At 37.5% G+C, this 19,455-nt stretch overlaps 1 protein-coding gene and 1 long non-coding RNA gene across 2 annotated transcripts in view; one reads left to right on the plus strand and one right to left on the minus strand.

Moving 5' to 3' along the window:
- LOC149089773 (G protein-coupled receptor dmsr-1-like) overlaps positions 1–10,297 on the plus strand; it is a 31,881-nt gene extending 21,584 nt beyond the window's left edge. Inside the window, exon 2 of the mRNA XM_089246148.1 lies at positions 8,783–10,297. Within this exon, the coding sequence (XP_089102274.1) occupies positions 8,906–10,093 (1,188 nt within the window). The 5' untranslated portion in view covers positions 8,783–8,905 and the 3' untranslated portion in view covers positions 10,094–10,297. The remainder of the gene's footprint in view (positions 1–8,782) is intronic.
- The window catches only part of LOC149089774 (uncharacterized), a 71,385-nt gene that overhangs the window by 13,149 nt on the left and 38,781 nt on the right, over positions 1–19,455 (minus strand). The gene's annotated exons all lie outside the window — the stretch shown is intronic.

The raw sequence follows: 19,455 nt of genomic DNA on the forward strand, positions 1-19,455 counted from the left end.
TTGACCAGGGTTAGTTACAAAATTTTTAGACAAAACAGGATTTTCTTCTCTTCTCTGTTCGATGTTATTCCGTTAATGAAAACCCTTTTACGGAAGAGCTGCTGTATAGGTAGAGTTGATTTGGCATTATAAAACATGAAACATTTCATTCCGTTTACCATCGATATGTTATGGGGTAAATGTGATAAATCCGGTTAATATACATAATAGTCGGTGAACTATGCATAATCGCCGAGCATTTTGGCAAGTCTGATGATTTTCCTAAATTTATCACTTTTACCGGCGATTATGCATAGTATTCAAGCGTCGTTGGTAAATTCAATAAGTACTAAAAAAAAAGTCTCACTTTACCAGTGATTTTGCATAATATCCAAGAGTCTTGTCGTTCGTAAGCATGATAAATCGTACTATATGACATCTTATACATGATAATCCATACATGCATTGCATCATTACATCGCGGTACGATAGAAAACTTTGTTTTCACTATATTGGGGTATGATAGCAAAATTTGTTTCCATTATATCGAGGTCCGACTATATTCATTACGCATACTATACTTAGTACTTTGAATTTTTTCTTATTTATCAAACAAATCCAACAATTTCACTAGGGTATTATGCATAATCACTGATAAATGCGACAAATTTCAAGTATCTATCAAATTTACCTATTATGCTTAGGTATTATGCATATTCACAGGTAAAAGTGATAAATTTAGCAAACTTACTAAGACGATTGGTAAGTATGCACAATAACCGGTTATTATGTATAATTAACAATTTATCATATTTACCGAAACAGATACTTAGTTTATATGATTTTGAATTTGATTATTCTTAGACTTTTCTAAGTACAATGTATACTACTTGGCACGCTCCCCGTCCATAGTGAATTTATGGAGTGAAAAACACAAAAATACGAGGGCCCAAGTAGGAGCAAAGAGTAGGGACCTGATTGAGTATTGCTGACTATAACGAGACTCCACAGTTCATCGTAGTTTTACGGGTAAGGAAAAGCATCCATTCGGCACCCAGTTGTGCCTCACAGACTCTTCGGGAGGAAATCCGAGGATCCTTCACACACACACACACCAAGGAACTGTCTGAACACAAGTCTGTAGTCAAAGGAAGGGACCCGAAGGTCTGGTCCGTCCGACCCGAAATTTTGGAAAATGACAGATAAAAAAAATCCCATGGTTAAGTTTATTAATCGGTAGGTATGGTTCCCCCAAAAGAAATTTCTGGGCTATGGCTCTGTCTGAACACCTTACAGAGACTGGTTACTGATGTTTACTGTGTGGAAACGCGCATTATCTTGTTAAAAACAACCTTTGGTACGGTTTGAAGAAGAGACACGGTGGTGGTCGACTGGTCATAGTGATGGAATCGCATTGCGGGGACGCGGATTCAAACTCCACCGTCACCAGTGGTGGTCGACTAAAGTTGGTTTTCTGTGGTTTTCAACTTCAAAGCGCGAATGCGAACCGATCACAAATATTCAATCATTACACTTCTCACACACTTAATTTAACTTCTGAAATATAGATGGCAGCTCTGAAAAAAAAAAATCAGGTACAACATTGTATATGTGTTAAGGCTGATAGGCACACACACACTCACACTTTCAGTGTAACTCACTCGGTAGTAAATTGCCCGTGGCGTTAGACCGGAGTTGTGCTCGATTTGAAAAAAAAAAGAAATAAAGATCTAAAGATAAAAAGGTAGTGTGACATTATAGTCTGCAGCACGTCAACGACGTGTTGGTGTGCAGTCATTGCATCCGTTTATTCGTACCAGAACGAACTTGCTATCGATGCTGATGGCAATACAACTCATATCGACACATTGAAAATTTGCGTGGTGTTCAACAGTAGTGAGAGGACCAGAAATGGAAAGGAGGACCTGAAGCCCAAAACGTAAAAGATTGTAAAGCTGTCGAAATAGAGTTCCCTGGTGCAATAAATGATATAGTGAGGCATTTAATTCATTGAAGATTCGAGTCATAGAATAAAACAAGATGGTTCAAAATGGAGTTACTTTCCAGGAGAATAATCGCATATACTTTTACGTATACGTCCATCATCTATTGTGAAGAACGTGTAAAATTTAGATTAATGTGTTTTCTTCGATGACAAAAAGAAACAATGATGAACTCGAGTAAGCAATATACCTAGGTAGTTTATGAAAAATGCTTCCCATAAGAGCAATGAAAAGCAATTCTATTAAGCCGGATGGAGCACCCAAGTTTTGACATCAGTCAGTGATGTTTTTGTGCATAACGGAAGAAGAAGGATCACCGCTTCAAGTGGGAAAACTCGAGCAAGAGACATTACTTGCTATTGGTTGGATGGAAACAAACTTTTATTGCCGTAGTAAAAACGGAACGGCCGTAAAGAAGTCCTGTGGCAGAAAAAATCGTTGAAAAAATATATAGTAGGCCTATAGTCCTGTTAATGGCATTCACAACGTTTATAATACTTCCAGTTCTAGAAGGCCCATTTCTTTTAAGGGTTCGCTGTTGGTTAAAATGGCGCTCCGAGAGAATGTCCCATCTTCAAAATACCAACTTTATCGCCAATTTGAGAGTTTTTCCTTATGTATATGCGAATCATTGTCACGTCGTGAGTCGTGTCAACGTGCCGTCACTTTAGCTTGTCCTATGGAAGAGTTTAACATTTTACCAAGACACACTTGAATTGCCAAAGACGTAATTATTTGGCAGTAAAAGAGCGGTGGCAGCATCGGAGGGGTGTCCGTTAAGAGAAGCATTTTTTTACATACTGTTCCGGATAATGTCTCACGACACTCGAGATGACAAAGCACGAATCAACTTCACGGACAGCACAGATTTATTGTACAGAATTTATTTGTATATAAAGAACAACTATGTACACGTATTCACAAGCAGCGAATTTCGATGAAACACTGCCGACAAAAAGAGCGCGACATACAAATAAGAACTTGTCTTCCGACCAAAATTCAATAAACAGCTTCTATAAGGTGGTACCACTTTACAGGGATGGGAGGAGGTTCGAGAGAATTCTACCATCTCGTGAGATCCTAGCTTTTCCCTTTAGTGTTATGACATTGCCAACGAATCAGCGCTGTTGCCAAACGTGCCAACTTGGCGATATTTACAGGGTAGTTGTATTAATGAGAGATTGAGAGATTATTTTAAGGTGAAAATTGACATAATACATGATAAATAATGACTATTTGCATAATTTCCGTAACAATACAATAAAAAAAACTGAAAACAACACCAAAACCCCCCACAAAAAACGACATTACGATGACAGAGACACTCTGTGACGCCAAGGGAATAAAAGTCCTTCTAGTGAGTTAATATATACGCGTAAAAAAAGGTTAAAAGTTTTTATTCAACTATTACTTTAATGTGAAAACGTAACACTGAAGTGGACGTAACTTCGTTTCTAAGCGTCATATAAATAAAACAAGAGATGGCTCTTTCACAAAAAATAAAAATGAATACCTAAAAAAATCTATATTTTTTCTTCCAAAATGACGTTTCAAACTCAGTCGGATAACTTAAACTCATTCCATGAATACAAATACAGCAAAACTTCAATTAACCGTCACTCATTTAACTGTCAGTTTTTGTTATCCGTCATCGTCTAAAAAAATATACACGGAGAAAAACAGCCGCGCAGGTTTTAAGGTCCAAAAAGATCGGATCTCTACTATGGTCTGTGCAAATTCCACCAGCAAATCATAGATTACCCCTGCTTGTAATTGGTAAATAAAAAAAAACCACACGCTTTCAAAAATTTAAACATGAACGCATTGCCCATGAACTATTTTTATGCCCAAAAAAGTGCTTGGATGGACCAAGCAATTTTTTCAGAATTGTTCCACAAAGTTTTCGTGCCTCAAATTAGAGCTCATTTGGCCGAAAATCAGTTGCCGCAGGAAGCACTGCTGTTAATGGACAATGCCCCGACACACCCCACTTGTGAACTCAAAAGTAATGATGGCAAAATAACGTCTCTAAATTAGAATTTAGCTTAAGTTTTCGGGTTTTTTGGCCGACGTGAAGTACAGTTTTCGTCTTTCGACGTTTCGTTCTCACGAGTGCGAACATTTTCGAGAAATCTTTTAATTTACACGATGGCCACGAAAGCCTTTTTTGTTTCATAACATGTCTCTTTCTCCCAGCGAATACAACTCCACTTATCCAGGCTATGGACCGGGGCATAATTAGAAATATGAAGCGACGTTACAGAAAAGCTTTTATTGAAGGCTTGCTCTTATCTGATGATGCCGCGACTGTCAAAGAATTTTGGAAGAGGTACGGCATATAAAGAACGCTATTTTCAATGTCGCAAATTTCTGGGCTGACCTTATATTATAGTTTATATTGATCGTTTTGTGTATAATTAAACACAATATGTATGCATTATTCACTTCGAAAGGATTTTATTATCCAAAGCCAGTGAAATCACGTTACTGTACATATGTATTAAGAGATTTCTGTTATCTCACAGCCTTTGTCCCAACGGTGATGGTTAATCGAAGTTTTAGTGTATTGGGATAATTTTATATATAGCACTTAAATTTCGCGTTTAATGTGACTTTATCGGGTTCTAATGTACCAACAGCACAGGCGCCATAGGTCCTTTAAGCAGAATTTACCATCTTTGACGTGGATCAAAATCCTTGAAACGTTCCATCCACTGCGCATCGTAACCAGATCCAGAGCCATTCGATAAATCGAAAATAAATTGTACCACTTTATTATACTCTGTAACTTCACACTCGCGACATTGGCTCGAATTTATAGCTAATTGTAATTTTATGTAAACTCTTGGTTGGATTCGGAATGAAGTCTTACGAAAGCACTCGATAACATTGAGGAGATTTCTATGCAGAATATCAGAGTTTTAGCGGATAAGCCCATGCAAATGACGTACACAAATTCCCTCGATTTCCTCGACATTCCGCAATCTGAATTGAGTTTTCGAGCTTAAGAGAACAAAGATTGTTGAGGAGAATTTATCGTTTAGCGTTTAATTCCTTGTGAAATGTTTGAAACGTTATAAAGTTCCGATAAGTTCGGCAAAGCGAAGATTAAACTGAATTGAAATACCAATTTCAATAGTATGGTAATTTGATAGAAAGTGTGTGTGTGTGAAGAAACGAACTAAGGCTAATACTAACTCGTAGAAAACGAAGGCAAATTACAAGAAAGACCCGAATGTAAACAGCAATGTAATCTATGTTATTTATTGGAATTGTTTTGTTAGAAATAACCTAAAAATATATGTATGGGAAATTTTCCATTTGGATAGGCAAAATCAATGAACACCATGTCATACAATGGTGTATCTCAATAACTTCAGTCTTGAATAGGAAGTGACGCAAATGACTTCGAGAGAAATCGTAGGTGTATTATTATTTTTTTTTTTTGTGAGATAATTCAAGTCTGTTGCCCCAATTCATGAAATATTTATGTCCACACCTTTTTTTTATTGATGAATTCCCATTTGTAATTTTCTTTTATTCACGGGAAACGTCAATTGATTTTTACTGGAGGAATTAATTAACTTAAAAAACCTGTATTTGTAAGCAAAAGAAAAATGGCAATTGATTTAGTTCCTGGATTGTGTAATTATATGCTGAAATTTAAATTAAATTTAAGCAAGCATTGAAAATTTATTTATTTCTTGGACCTTTGTGAAGAGTCTTTATGTGGAATGATATTTTCTAAACTTCCCAAGTATAGAGTAGATGCTCCCTTTTTGGACACGTTTAGAGAAAATTTGAAATGAAAAATTAGCAGTCGATCACGGGTCGAAGTTTATTAAGTCATACTAGCACCGTTATTTAGTAAATTTAATTGGCTTGCTGTTAGTTACAAAATCTTGTTACATAATATTATAGATTATAGGGATGATCATTAATTTTAATCATTAATCAAATTACCTCAATTTGTACTACTTTTGGCTACCTCTACATCAGTTTTGACCACTCCAATACATTATTAAACAAACATTTTAATGGGTGTTAATAAAAAAAATCAAGCGCTCTTATTTTTTTTAACTTGAAATTTGAGTGATATTGGATAGAATCATTAATCAAATTCATTGCTAAATTCAGCAAAATCATCCTTGAAATTAGTGCTGTCTATGCACATAAAAGAATACTCTTCATCATTCGAGTAAGGTTTATATAGTTGGAGTGTTTTCCCCTTTCGGAGCCATGACACGGGAATCTTTAGGAGATAAAAAAAATGAAGTCTCGTCAATGTAACACCATGTGCGGATTTTCTAAAACACCTGCTTCTTCACACAAAGGGTATCTTTCACCTCAATAAACCAATTTCTGATTTTGTTCTTTGTAATATTTGGCCGTGCTTTATTTACTCAGCAGCTTTCTTACAACTGATTTTGGGATGCCATTTCATAAAAGAATCGTGCAATTTTCTGCCTAGTCTTCCATCTTGGAATGGAGTTTCTAGTTTTGCTGTCTCAAAAATTTTCTGGATAGAATTAAAAAGTGTTCGTTTTTTGTTGATAGGAAATTTCATCATTCTTGCAATTTCCAAAATCCACTCTTCCAGTTGATTATCTACCTCAAGCCCTAATATATTTGGAGGACCAACATGGCCAGTGGAAAATGGTGCCTGTCCTGCAATCTTGTGGCACAAAGTAGAGCGAGGCACTCCAAAAACTTTACTAGCCTTTGGTGCAGGCATTCCATTTTGAATGGCCTTAACTTCATTTGCTACAAAACATTGTTCTGATTGAAACATCGCTTGCCCTTTTCTTAACTGGGTCATTTCATTACTATGTACAAATAGAAACAATAATAAATTAGCTGCTTTCATTTTATCCAGATGCTCTGAAATAAATTTAATGGATAAAAAACCCGTAATACATAATGAATCATGTTGCCAAAAGTGGAACATATATGCTACCTATTTTGGCCAATTTTAATATATTTTGTAAAACCTTGCTCCTAAACAAAGAACTTAACACTTGTGAACGCATACTACAGGTTCATGCATTTATTCTTCTTGCAAGTCACATGTTATGAATAAATTGACCAATGAGATTGTAAATGATAAAATAGCGTTTGTGGAAGGTGTAAGAATGCATCTTATTGGTTAATATTAAATCATAGGTTAAATACTGGACAAACTGGTCTAGTGTGGCTAAAACTGGTAGAGTGAGCAAAAGTGGTACACTTACCCTACCATAACTTGTATCCTTCGTATATTGCTACATCATCAACTAATTCTATTGTTGGATGTGGCCAGACAGAATTTAGTCTTTCATGCTCCTGTGAAGACTAATACTTAACATTTTTTTTTTTTCAAACCGAGCACAACTCAGGTCTATTGCCATAGGCAATTTACTACCTAGTGAGCTATGCCGGAATTGTAAGTGTGTGTACCTAACAGTCTGAGTGCGTATCTAGTGTTGTGTATGATTTTTCAGTGCTGCCATCTATATCTCAGAAGTGAAGTGAGTGATGTGTAGTGACTGAATATTTGTACTGTTTGTAGGACTGTTGCTCTCTGTAGCGAGACTTTTTAACGAGGAGATCGGCCCGCATTTGCGCCTCGAAGTTGGGAACCACAGAAAACCAACTTCAGAATACTTAACATTATACATACAACTCGTTAACTATCCTCTTCGGAATTTCTAACGAATTTTGGTACATACCGGAATTTATGTCCTGAATGTATGCGTGGCTCTAATGCATTTATGTCGTCAGAGGTATGCATGTTTCGTGTTTAGTGGTGCTGCCACCTCTCTCTCTCTCTCTCTGTCCCTATACTCAAGGATACTCAACCGAAATGTGCCGTGGGCCGCTTATGTGCTCTGAAACAGTACGTCACATCTGTTATCTGGCAATGTGCCACGATCCACTTGAGTGATCTGGAAATGTTCCACGGATCATTTCTGTCATGTGTAAATGTGCCGCTTAGTTCAATTTTGCAAAATTAAATTTGAGGTCACGGGCCACATCAGATGACTCCGAGGGCCACATTTGGCCTTGCGTTAGGCATGTATGCTGCAAACAATGCCAGCCTTGAGTTCGTGATGGAGTTTATGCCCCTTTTGCTTGCAATGGTGCTCAATCTTTTATTGAACTGCCGACGAAATGCGATTTGATAACCTGTAATGGGTCACCTAAACACCTTAACGGTTACGGATAAGATATCTCATCCATAAGCAGATGGAAGAAATTTTTTTCCAGCTCTACCTGTTTATTCACCTCTTATCTCATTCGTGAGGGGGATACCGATCACCCTTATTTTTCTCAAAAAACACATGGTCTGCCCAGGAAAATATCTGTATCATGAAGTGTGGGTTGATACTTTACTTCCGAAATAATTTTCGCCAGCCGGATGGAACCTCCTTAGCGGGCCGATGGTTATGAACCCCTGCTTTGGAAGGTATTTTTCGTCTATAATCTTCTACCAATTCACGCTGGTCAGGGCACGCGGATGGACGGAAGCCCATAGATATTTTCAATTACAGGCTATGCCACGAGAAAGTGTATTTAGGACCTCAATTCCATTATATCATGTTGCAGCACTGAAAAATCAGACACAACACTATATACGCGCTCAGACTGTTAAGTACACACACCCACACTTCCGGCACAACTCACTGGGTAGTAAATTGCTCATAGATGGCGATAGACCTGAGTTGTACTGGGTTTGAAAGAAAGAAAGTGTTAGTATTGTATATTTATTTTAACGTGTAATTAAAATTTATTTTTTAGTGTTATTTGTCTTTTTCTTTCAGAATAATGACAATAGAGAGAGATACAACTATTTTTCCTAAGGCATCGCCTTATCATCAGTTTATGACCGATAGCTGAAAAGACTTGATACGATACGAAAAGAATGGGAAACGTCTCCAACAACGATGCAGTTTGATTACATTAATGAACAGAGGATCGATCCGATGATGTACCATCTCAACAGCAGCAGCATCAGCAATGAGTACCAGTGGATCGAAGAACTCGATTACGCCAATATTTCTGCCAATGTGACTTCTTCAACGGACGGTGTGGTTCCGTTTACAGCGAGGCCTTATTATGGAGACCAGTTCAGAAGCTTCCGATTGAGTTACCTGTTGGTTCACGGCTACATAGCGATTACAGTCTGCATCTTCGGGATATTCGCCAACGTCCTCAATATAATCGTCCTCACTCGGAAGGACATGATCTCGCCAACGAATGCAATACTTACCGGTCTGGCAGTGGCCGATATGTTCGTGATGGCTTCGTATCTACCGCACTGCATCCATAACTATATCCACCTGAACCAGACGTACGAAGAGAAGTTCTCGTACGGCTGGGCAGTGTTTACGTTATTCCATGCTCACTTCACAGTCGTATGCCACACGATTTCGATATGGCTGACGGTCACGTTGGCGATCTGGAGGTTCGTCTCGGTGAGTTTCCCCGTTGCCAGTAAAACCTGGTGCAGTATGCCGAGGGCGAAGTGCGCAATAGTGTCTACTTACCTGAACTGCGCTCTCTTCTGTCTACCCTCCTATTTGACCTTTACGATAAACAGGAAAGAATTCGACAACAAAATCCTGTACCAAGTTGGATTCAGTGACATCGCTCAGCAGAATAATCTCGTGCTCGAGAAAATTAACTTTTGGATGTTCAGTGTCCTGACAAAACTGATACCTTGCATCGCGTTGACCGGGCTGAGCTTAGCCCTGATACGAGTGCTGTATGAAGCAAACCTGAGGAAACAAAGGCTCAAGAGTCATGTCGAAAACGACAACAAGGCCCACGATCGGACGACCCGGATGCTCCTAGCTATTCTCCTGCTGTTCCTAATCACGGAATTCCCCTCGGGCATCCTCGCTCTAATGAGCGGAATTCTGGGCAAAGTCTTCTTCACACAGGTGTACTTGAACTTCGGAGAACTCATAGACCTCCTGGCTCTGGTGAACAGCGCGATAAACTTCATCTTATACTGTTCCATGAGCCGTCAGTTCCGAATAACTTTTTCAAGCTTATTTTCTCCGAAAATAGTCACCAGGTGGATATCTACGGCAATCGAACAGTCGACTGGCGACACAGCATGCGTATGACCCTTCGAATCAGTATCACCAGTGAATAGAACCATCTATAAAATAAAGCTATTCTGTTTCTCATACTACGTCATTCAGATCAAACCCGTTCACCAAGCAAACATTACCGAACGGTGCCTGTGCTCGTTAGGCACATGCTTTGCTGTTAAGTAAATCCTTGCAATGTTATGTGGTCGCACTCGCTGTGGTGGTCGAAAGGTTATAGTGACGGACTCGCGATGCGAGGATCCGGGTTCGAACCCCACAGTGGTGGTCGGCTGAAGTTGGTTTTCTGTGGTTCCCAACTTCAAGGCGCAAATGCGAGCCGATCTCCCCGTTAAAAAGTCTCCCCACAGAGAGCAACAGTCCTACAACGATAAATCATTCAATCATAACACTTCACTCATAGTTAGAAAAACTGGTGGCAGATGGCAGCACTACACATAACAAGCATTACAGAGAAACAAAAAAAAACTTGACGTCAGGTTTCACTACATGTACACGCACATTCCCGCATGTACATTTGGACATGGTTTCGTCCCTCTTCGAGGCAATAGCTGAAGCTGCCAATCGGTGATAGAGCCTGGGCCTTGTTTGAGTCAACATCTTATCCTTGGCCTTCGTCTAATTATCGCATAAGGTTAAAAAATCCCTGTTGAGAAACCGGAATATTGTGCTCGAAGTGCTTAAGAACATCGGTACATTATCAAAAAGTTCATTTCTATACAGATTCTATTAAATTCAATTGAATTGACGCAAAATTAATTTCTGAGCCTGTCAACAACTAAAAAACCATCTGAACAATATATAGTGACCATTAACGAGACATGGATCGTGTTAATTGATGAAAGTGTTTTGATCTGGATGACGATACAAGAAGGGCGAGAGATCATGGACACATTTTAAAAACCATAAAAAATCAACCAATTGACATAAAAAACGGCTTGAACTAGAATACTTATCATATGGCTTAGCTTTTTTTAATAAATTAAAAATCATTGAAAATTTTACTCAGAGATGGAGCGCCCTATCACAAAACTCGATATAACAACAAAATACGACACGGATAGTGCGCAGTTAATATTTATTACGACTAAATTTCAATATGAGCACTCTTTGTAGCTCTGACAACTCCGATCGACACTCCATATCAACCCACGTGTCTACTAAGGCCATGTCCACACTCATATACAAAGTCGCAAAACAATTCGGGTGTTCTGCGACTTTTATCCAAGGAGTTTCATCCGGTTGCAAAAGGCATTTCCATAGAAAAGTATCAGTAGTAAAAGGCTGAGCATAACGTATTCATAAAAATACGGGAAATTGAAATCCATACGAGCCATCACCAATTACCATCGAAAAAATTGTCATAATCAATCAAGTAAAGTTGCCAATTAGAGGCGAAAAAATTGTCATAGGAAAGTGAAGTTGCTAATTATAGCCAAAAAATTAACCAAAGAGAATTTAATTTGCCGACTGTTGCTGAAATCGCTAAAAACACCCCGATGGGGGGGGGGGATAGAGGACTACCGTAGCACGCTTAATTGGCTAAAATTTAATTCACCAGAAAAAAACTTACACGTTTGACAAATATTTGAAACGAATATATTTTTATGACTGATTATAATAATCAGAGGATCATAATTATCATCATATAATTTGTAATCTTAATCCCTGATTTGAATAAAAAAAAATAAATACTCATGTAAGATTCATTGAAAATCAAGATATTTTTCATGGAAAAGTCAGAACGGCCAAAATTACGGGAACGTCCCGTAAAATACAGGTCATATCGTATTATATGACAATATCATTTACCTTATATATATATTACAGTTTCTGGCCTACGAGCGGCAGAAATACACATATCTGACCCATGGCAAAGCCTCCTAGATAGACACCTAGGAGGCGTTGCCCGTGGACGGATAAGGTTGTGCACCTCTGTTCCGGGTGACAATAAGTACAGTAAATATTATAGCAAACCGCACCTTTCTACGTCAATTGGTTGATTTTTTATTAATTTTCAAAATGTGTCCAGGACCTCTCGCCCACCCTGTGTTTAAGGTTACAGCGAACTTTTGATTGTGTCTTTAGATTATGCTTGGGGTTTTATTTTCTGAAATAAAACATAGACAATTTTAATATGGCAGCACTTCTCACTACTTTACATAGATTAATTACGGAAATGTCCGAGACGAGCCACTCGGCAATGAATCTTCTCATATAATAGCGGCATTAAGTCAAGCTGTTTGAATGGATCGTATCGGAATATAATAGGGAAGGTGTGAAGAGAAATCTCCCGTCTTTTCAAAAGTCTCTGTCTCTCGTGGACAAAATCTTTCGGAAACGATAAATGTCAAGGACTGCGGAAATTCGCTCTCCACATATTTTGACGAGGATGAAACACAAAATCTTCCCAGCGGATAAGAAACGTTGATCTGCCGCTGAACGTGTGGCTGAATGCGATACATCAACTCAGCAGCCATGTCCGCGAGAGACAGGTCTAGATATTGAGAGGGAAAATATATTGTTACAATCTTTATTTTATTTTATTTTTGTTTCGTAGAAAAATCCATATTTTTGGATTATTTATGACCTCTCGAAAAGAATTTCCGAGTAATTTTACGCGGTTTAGGGACTTGTTTTCGTCGTTGTTTCTAAAAATTTAATTTCCGTACTTTTGGGGAATTTCGTAGAGGAAATAATGATTCTTGGTTAACGTTTTATCTAATTTTCTACTAATTTTCTCTCGTTAAGATTTCACGGGATTATAATGGAGTTTCGGGGGATTATATCTTTGAACATCATAAACATATTTTTCGTAAAGTACATAAAAATTTTGTTTACAATAATATAGTACATGTTTATCTCGACTTTCGCAAACCTTAATAAAAAGGTAAGTTTCTCGCAGAGTTTTACGACATTTTTCTGGAAATTCCTGAATGAGTATTTTATCCAAAGAAACTTACTCACAAGGAAAGGGTGCCAAGATGATGTCTTTAAAAAGCTTTACAAAAATTACCACTGATTCTACTTGTTTCACTATGCACGAAAATATAAATAAGTCCGGCGGAATTATTGTTGGTCATTCACAAATTTTTTTAAATATATTAATATTTTGAAGCCAATAAATGCCAAGAATCAATTTAAAAATCCCGCAACCCTAGAGCAGCGGTTCTCAACCTTTTTTGACTCGCGGAGCCCTTTTTGGCATATAATTTCTATGGCGGAGCTCCGTAGACCTATTTTCTACTTATTCAGCAAAATCACTGATTTATTTTGATTATTCTAAAGTGATTATAATTATTTTTTTCAAATTACTGTTTTTTTATATTTTCCTCGAGTGGCCGCGGAGCCCCAGCACCGGTTGAGAACCGCTGCCCTAGAGTGTTAGAGTGACGTCATTCAAACACATGATAAGGTACAGCCAACACTAAGGTGCCTTGATAAGGATAAATCTACTATTTAAACTGGCTATAGCTAACACCATCTGCTGTAGATGGTGTTGTGTTTGTGCAGCCCAGACAAAGAAAGGGGGAGAGAGAGTGGGGGAAAAAGAAGTTGCTATGGAAGAGAGAAGTGGAGGAAAGAAAGTGAAAGGAAGTTTTATAGATATCCTCCAAGAAGCTTGAGAGGTGATGTATAGCCAATTGTTGTCATTTTAATAGTTTTTTTGCGTCTTTAATACAAATACAAATACAAATACAAATACGACGCCACAACAGGCAAATTGCCCAACGAGGTGGCTGACTTAAGAACATCATGGATCCCCGAGCCATTTTTTGGAGGCCCTACCTACTACTGCTACACCCCAAATGCACCCCCCCCCGCGGAACCCCCCAACGAATCGGTACATGCGGGAATGTGCGTGTACGTGTAGTGCAACCTGACGTAAAGTTTTTTGTTTCTGTGTAATGCTTGTTATGTGTAGTGCTGTAATAATTGCACTTCACCACTATTTTTTTGGTTTTTGTGAATTTCTGGGTGAGATCAATGTACTTGAATTATTCATAATTTTTTGGGACGGCACCTTGTCAGATAAGCTCAGTTATTTATGTTCGTATCTCACTAGTGTTAATTCACTATTTCATAAACGGATAGAGTTGGAGTCTTCAACCTTCCAAACAATGTGGGCCAGATTGTAACTTCCCATGAAGCCAGCGGACCACTAACTAATACTGAAGTACTTATAATTATAAGATAGAATTCAGATAAGCAAGGGATTCTCATGTAATTTATAGTCAGATCTTAATATACAGTAGAATGGCCAATGGGATCCCGTATTGAACAGGGGCAAAAATAATTGTAGAATAATTTTTTTCTGAAATTATTTATTTTATTAGTTATCGATTAGTTCTGAAATATTTTTTTTTTTCAAAAATTCTGGAAAAGTTTCTGGTTGATTACCGAATCATTTAATTAATTCTGATTGATTTCAATCTAAAATCATTTTAAATTATTCTGTAATTATTTATTTCGATAATTTTGAAATTATTTCCTTTCCAATACGATATATTGAAATTATTATATCTCGAAAAATTATTTCTTTCAATAATTATGCAGATATTCTTATACTAATTATGAAACATAATTTATATTAGAAATTATTTCTCTCATTGATTCCTGTTTTTTTTCACTAATTCTGAAATTATTTTTTTCAAAAATTCAAAAATTAGTTCTTTCAGTAATTCTGAATTTTCATCAATTCTGGAACTATTTTTCTCATTACTACTGAGTTTTCATGAATTTCTTTCGAAATTATTTTTCCATTTATTCTAGAATTATTTATTTCATTTATGTAAGAATTATTTATTTCATTTATGTAAGAATTATTTATTTCATTTATGTAAGAATTATTTATTTCATTTATGTAAGAATTATTTATTTCATTTATGTAAGAATTATTTATTTCATTTATGTAAGAATTATTTATTTCATTTATGTAAGAATTATTTATTTCATTTATGTAAGAATTATTTATTTCATTTATGTAAGAATTATTTATTTCATTTATGTAAGAATTATTTATTTCATTTATGTAAGAATTATTTATTTCATTTATGTAAGAATTATTTATTTCATTTATGTAAGAATTATGTCATATATATAGCCCTCTGGTGGCTCGTCGTCCATGAGCTATTAGCTGATCGGTTTCACCGTCCATTGCACGGTTCCGTTCGGCATATATACGCTCCAGCGAAGGAAAGCGCTCTCCTCTGTAGCTTAGTGGTCAGAGCACTCGTCCGGCAATCGAGGGACCCGGGTTCGACTCCCGGTAGAGGCAGAGATGAGTTTTTTCCTTCCTTAAAAAATTAACATCTCAAATAATAAATATCTTCACAACATCCAGTCTTCGTTATATCTTGTATGTAAGAATTATTTATTTCATTTATGTAAGAATTATTTCTTTAATAAATATAATTATTTAATATAAATAAAAAATGGAAATAGAAAAGTTCTTTCAACCATACGTATCCAGAACATAATCAGGAAATAAAAATGGGGGAAATCACACATGTTGATTCATTTTCGATGATTCCGCGCATCCTAAAAATACTGGTAAAAATAAGAAATAGTAGTCTCTCTCTCTCTGTAGCTCTTAGTAGTATTTATAGTGATAAATTACTAGTGAATTAGTTGCATGTCGCTTCCATTGCACTGGCCGTGACTTGATGAATGGATATAACGTTATATATATATACTATGAATTCTCACTCGAGGGATTCTTCTCAAGGAGTCATTCATCTTTATTAGTCGACCGTGCGAAGAAGCTTTCAGTGATTTTGACCATGATATTTTCCGTGGTCATTAGTAACCAAATCTGCATTCAGCTAATCCAACTGTAATTCCACGTGCGATGCCCTCCTGTGCATTGTACGATTCTCCAGTGAGTTCACGAATGAGTGAGATTTCATGATGAGATTCACGCTCTCAAAGTGTATAAATAACGTATATACACTTACTTTCCGTAGCTTTCATTATCGTGAACATTTCCGGAATTCGCTTTCGCGTGTGACCTTTCCCGCCCCCACTCTAATCTACTCGGTAGCTTTGGTTTCCCTTGGTATATCATCTTTTGGTTCGAGTCCAGCCCCCGAACCCTGTTGATTGTGGATAATAATATTCTTGAGTTGTTTGGGTGAATAACTCTCTGCTGGGAAAACTACGACTGCACGTGTCTTTCTCCGATATAATTTCGGGAATCCTCCATCTGAGGGGATTTACTGAAACTCTTCAATGAATCACAAAAGTCGCTTTTTCGTTCGATATAAGATAAGAGCTCATTAATTTCACAGGGTTTATCAGACATTTAGAGGAAGTTCGTTGAAGCATGTTAATGCTTCAGGTCGATTGATATTTTCAAGTACCTATTATTATAATGTACATTTATATATAACCTATTTTTGTACCCACTGTATTTATTAGAGTGCAGCGAGGATTTGGCTTTATATATTATTTTAACCTTGCAACTAGAGGTTATATATTTTAGCACTTGTAGGTGACAACCCTATTGAAAGACTGGCATCTATAAAATTCTCGAGAAGCCATTTCTGGTTTAGAAATGAACTCTCTCTTGAAATTGGTGTATTCTATTACCTCATGGGTACTTTTGTTTTCCAACTTATATTATCGATATTATATTGGTATTTTCATGTAAGTGATTCCTTTGTAATTGATTATTTAGAGTTTAATGTGAATAAGAAACACAATTCAATTTCGTTTCACTTCAACTTTTTTTTTTCAAATATATCGTCATATTTTGGTCCTCAATTGAGGATACCTGTCGTCGTCCAGTGTCGTACTTCCTGCAGATGTATTTTTCAAAAATCTCTTGTGAAATATTTTTAATTGGTACAATTTCAACGAAATATCGAACTGGGATTCAAGGCATAAACGGGTTAAACATGGAATGGAAAAGTTTTTACGTAGACCCACTCGAGAGCGTATAGCAGTCCAAGTAGCTCGGATGACTGTCACCAAGTTTCAGTCACGAGAAATTTAGTGAGATGCTAAATTCTTATTAACTTCAATATTAGACCTTTTCAACATGGGAAAAAAAGTTTGGTGTCTCCGCTTTTTGAATCTAACCCAGGAACTCTCGCAATCCAGGTAAGCGCATTGACCGTTATACTACAGAGACATAGCATCTTCCCCCTAACACGCACAGCAGCGTGATATGGTCAGACGCTAAAGCCTGATTGCGTCATATTACGACAAACTGTTTCTTGAACAATCTGTTTGATGAATTTATGTCATCAACTGACCCCCGACCATTCATTGGTCGTATACTGTCACATACAGCGTTGTTGCTCGCTGTTTTCGGGTGTTCTTAGGACACGGTTAGAATGGTTTTCCGGGAAAATCTCTGCCAATCGTGTTTGTCAATATTGGACATCTCCAGTTCCGGACACCAATGATTTGAGCTCAATTAAGATACGTCTCTTATCACATTTTCTTTCACCAGTCTACGTACTGAACCAGGCTATTTATAGCCTATTCGTTACCAGAACTAGTTATTGCTAATTAACTACGTTTTAGTGCCTAGAATATCACCTTGGTGCACGTAATATTTTATACGTTCGTTTTACAACAAATCGATATCCTTTGTTATTAGATTTTAAGCTGCATTCCAACGAATCGGGGTCGGGAAGGAACGGAGGGTTATATAAATGCTCATTCGATCATTATTATGCAAGGCCATAAAAGGCATCAAGGAATAACTTCTAAAACTAAAATGGAGTTTTTCTTCAGATGAAGTCCATTACACGAGCATCTCACGATCTCATCGCATAAATCTTTTTTCACACTTATAAAAACTTCCATAAAAAGAATTTTTTATATATTTTTCTAGAATTTTAGTTTTCAACTGGTTTCGTGATTTTTCGAAAGAAGAGTCAAAAGTAATGTTTTTTGAAGAAAATAGAGACGTTACTTCGATCTTCTTTCACTTTGTAGTCAGTATTACTGCCGCCATGCGGTCGTATGGGCATTGCGAGGGTCCTTGTTTGAATCTCACTCACAGCATTAATGGTAGTCGGCTAAAGTTGGTTTTAAATCAAGCTTACAGGATCCAAAATTCGCCAAAATATTCTTGCTAAGGTGTTTGTTCCAATTCAGAGGACAGATGACAGCATTTCTTAGAACACACATAATAAGTATTCGCCAGAAACAAACTTCCCGTTGAGCACAGAACACACATACACCACACATTCCGACATATACCATTCGTTGGAAGTTGTTCTCTTCGTTGGATCAGAGGAATATTTATACGATGCATTTGCGGTTTAATAGCCAGAATGACTTTTTGGTTGAGGCTCTGCTATTAAAGCCCCGTGCGCATATGCAAATATTGCGGTAGCATTAGGAGTTCTAGCACCCGCTTGACGACTTTTTCCCTTCGTAAGGAAAGAAATGGACAGCAGTCATTGGTGAAAATTCTTGAAGCGGGTTTTAGACTAGCTTTTTTTATTTTCCATGTGAACGGGAACGGGGCTTAAGACTCATCGCACCCCCCCCCCCCCGATTGTAGACTTGAAGGAATGCATTTCCATCAAGTTATGTTTTCTGGATAAAACAGCCGGGTCCGACATACGCCCAGGTCTTCTTTGACCACTCGCTTATATCTCTTTATTGAGACAGAGCGGCGGGCCATGATCTGGTTAGGAGGAGGAAGAGGGTAAAATAGGAAAACATTTTGTAGGAAAGGGACCATTCAAGTATTACGTAAGCAGATTTTCAGCCATTTTTGACCCTCCCTCCCTTGTCAGCAAAAGTCATTAAACATTGACCCCCCCCCCCCTCCACGCCAGCAAAATTTCTTCAGCAGCTTGGAATATTTCATATTTTCAAAAGGGGGTGGTTGATGACGTAAGCAACCTTCAAACCCCCCCTCCCCGTTGCCATCAAAAGTCAGCAAATCCGAACCCCCCCCCCCCCCCCGATGCTGACGTAATACTTGAATGACCCTTTTAAGGGTCAAAATATGTTGACATGAGCTCTAGATAAATCCAATGGATTGATCTAATCTATTGATTACTGTATTTAACAATTAAGTACCAAATGCTATGGCATTATGCGTTTTTCGAATATCCCATTCCGTTTTGCTCGTTGGAGAAAGTTTTGACCGAAAAAGCCTTTCATAAAACCATTGCTGGGATCAAGGCTTCTTCCAAAGCCAATTATCGAATCATCCTAGTAGTTTCTCCGCCGCTGTTTTTCGCCAAAAAGTTAGCAAAGCATTATGAAAACACTTTATTTTAGATGAATATGATGACACTCCCCCAATATCCAGTGGTCTTGTGCACTCACCTGGAATGCGAGGGGACGGTGGTTCGACTCCCCACGGAAGCAGTTAAATTTTCGTTCCTGGATTCAACTTCTTT

Source organism: Pholcus phalangioides, unplaced genomic scaffold (assembly GCF_987345545.1).
Source record: "Pholcus phalangioides strain wild (caught in Gottingen) unplaced genomic scaffold, Ppha-v1.0 ptg000001l_1, whole genome shotgun sequence".
In the NCBI taxonomy this organism is placed as follows: Eukaryota; Metazoa; Arthropoda; class Arachnida; order Araneae; family Pholcidae; genus Pholcus; species Pholcus phalangioides.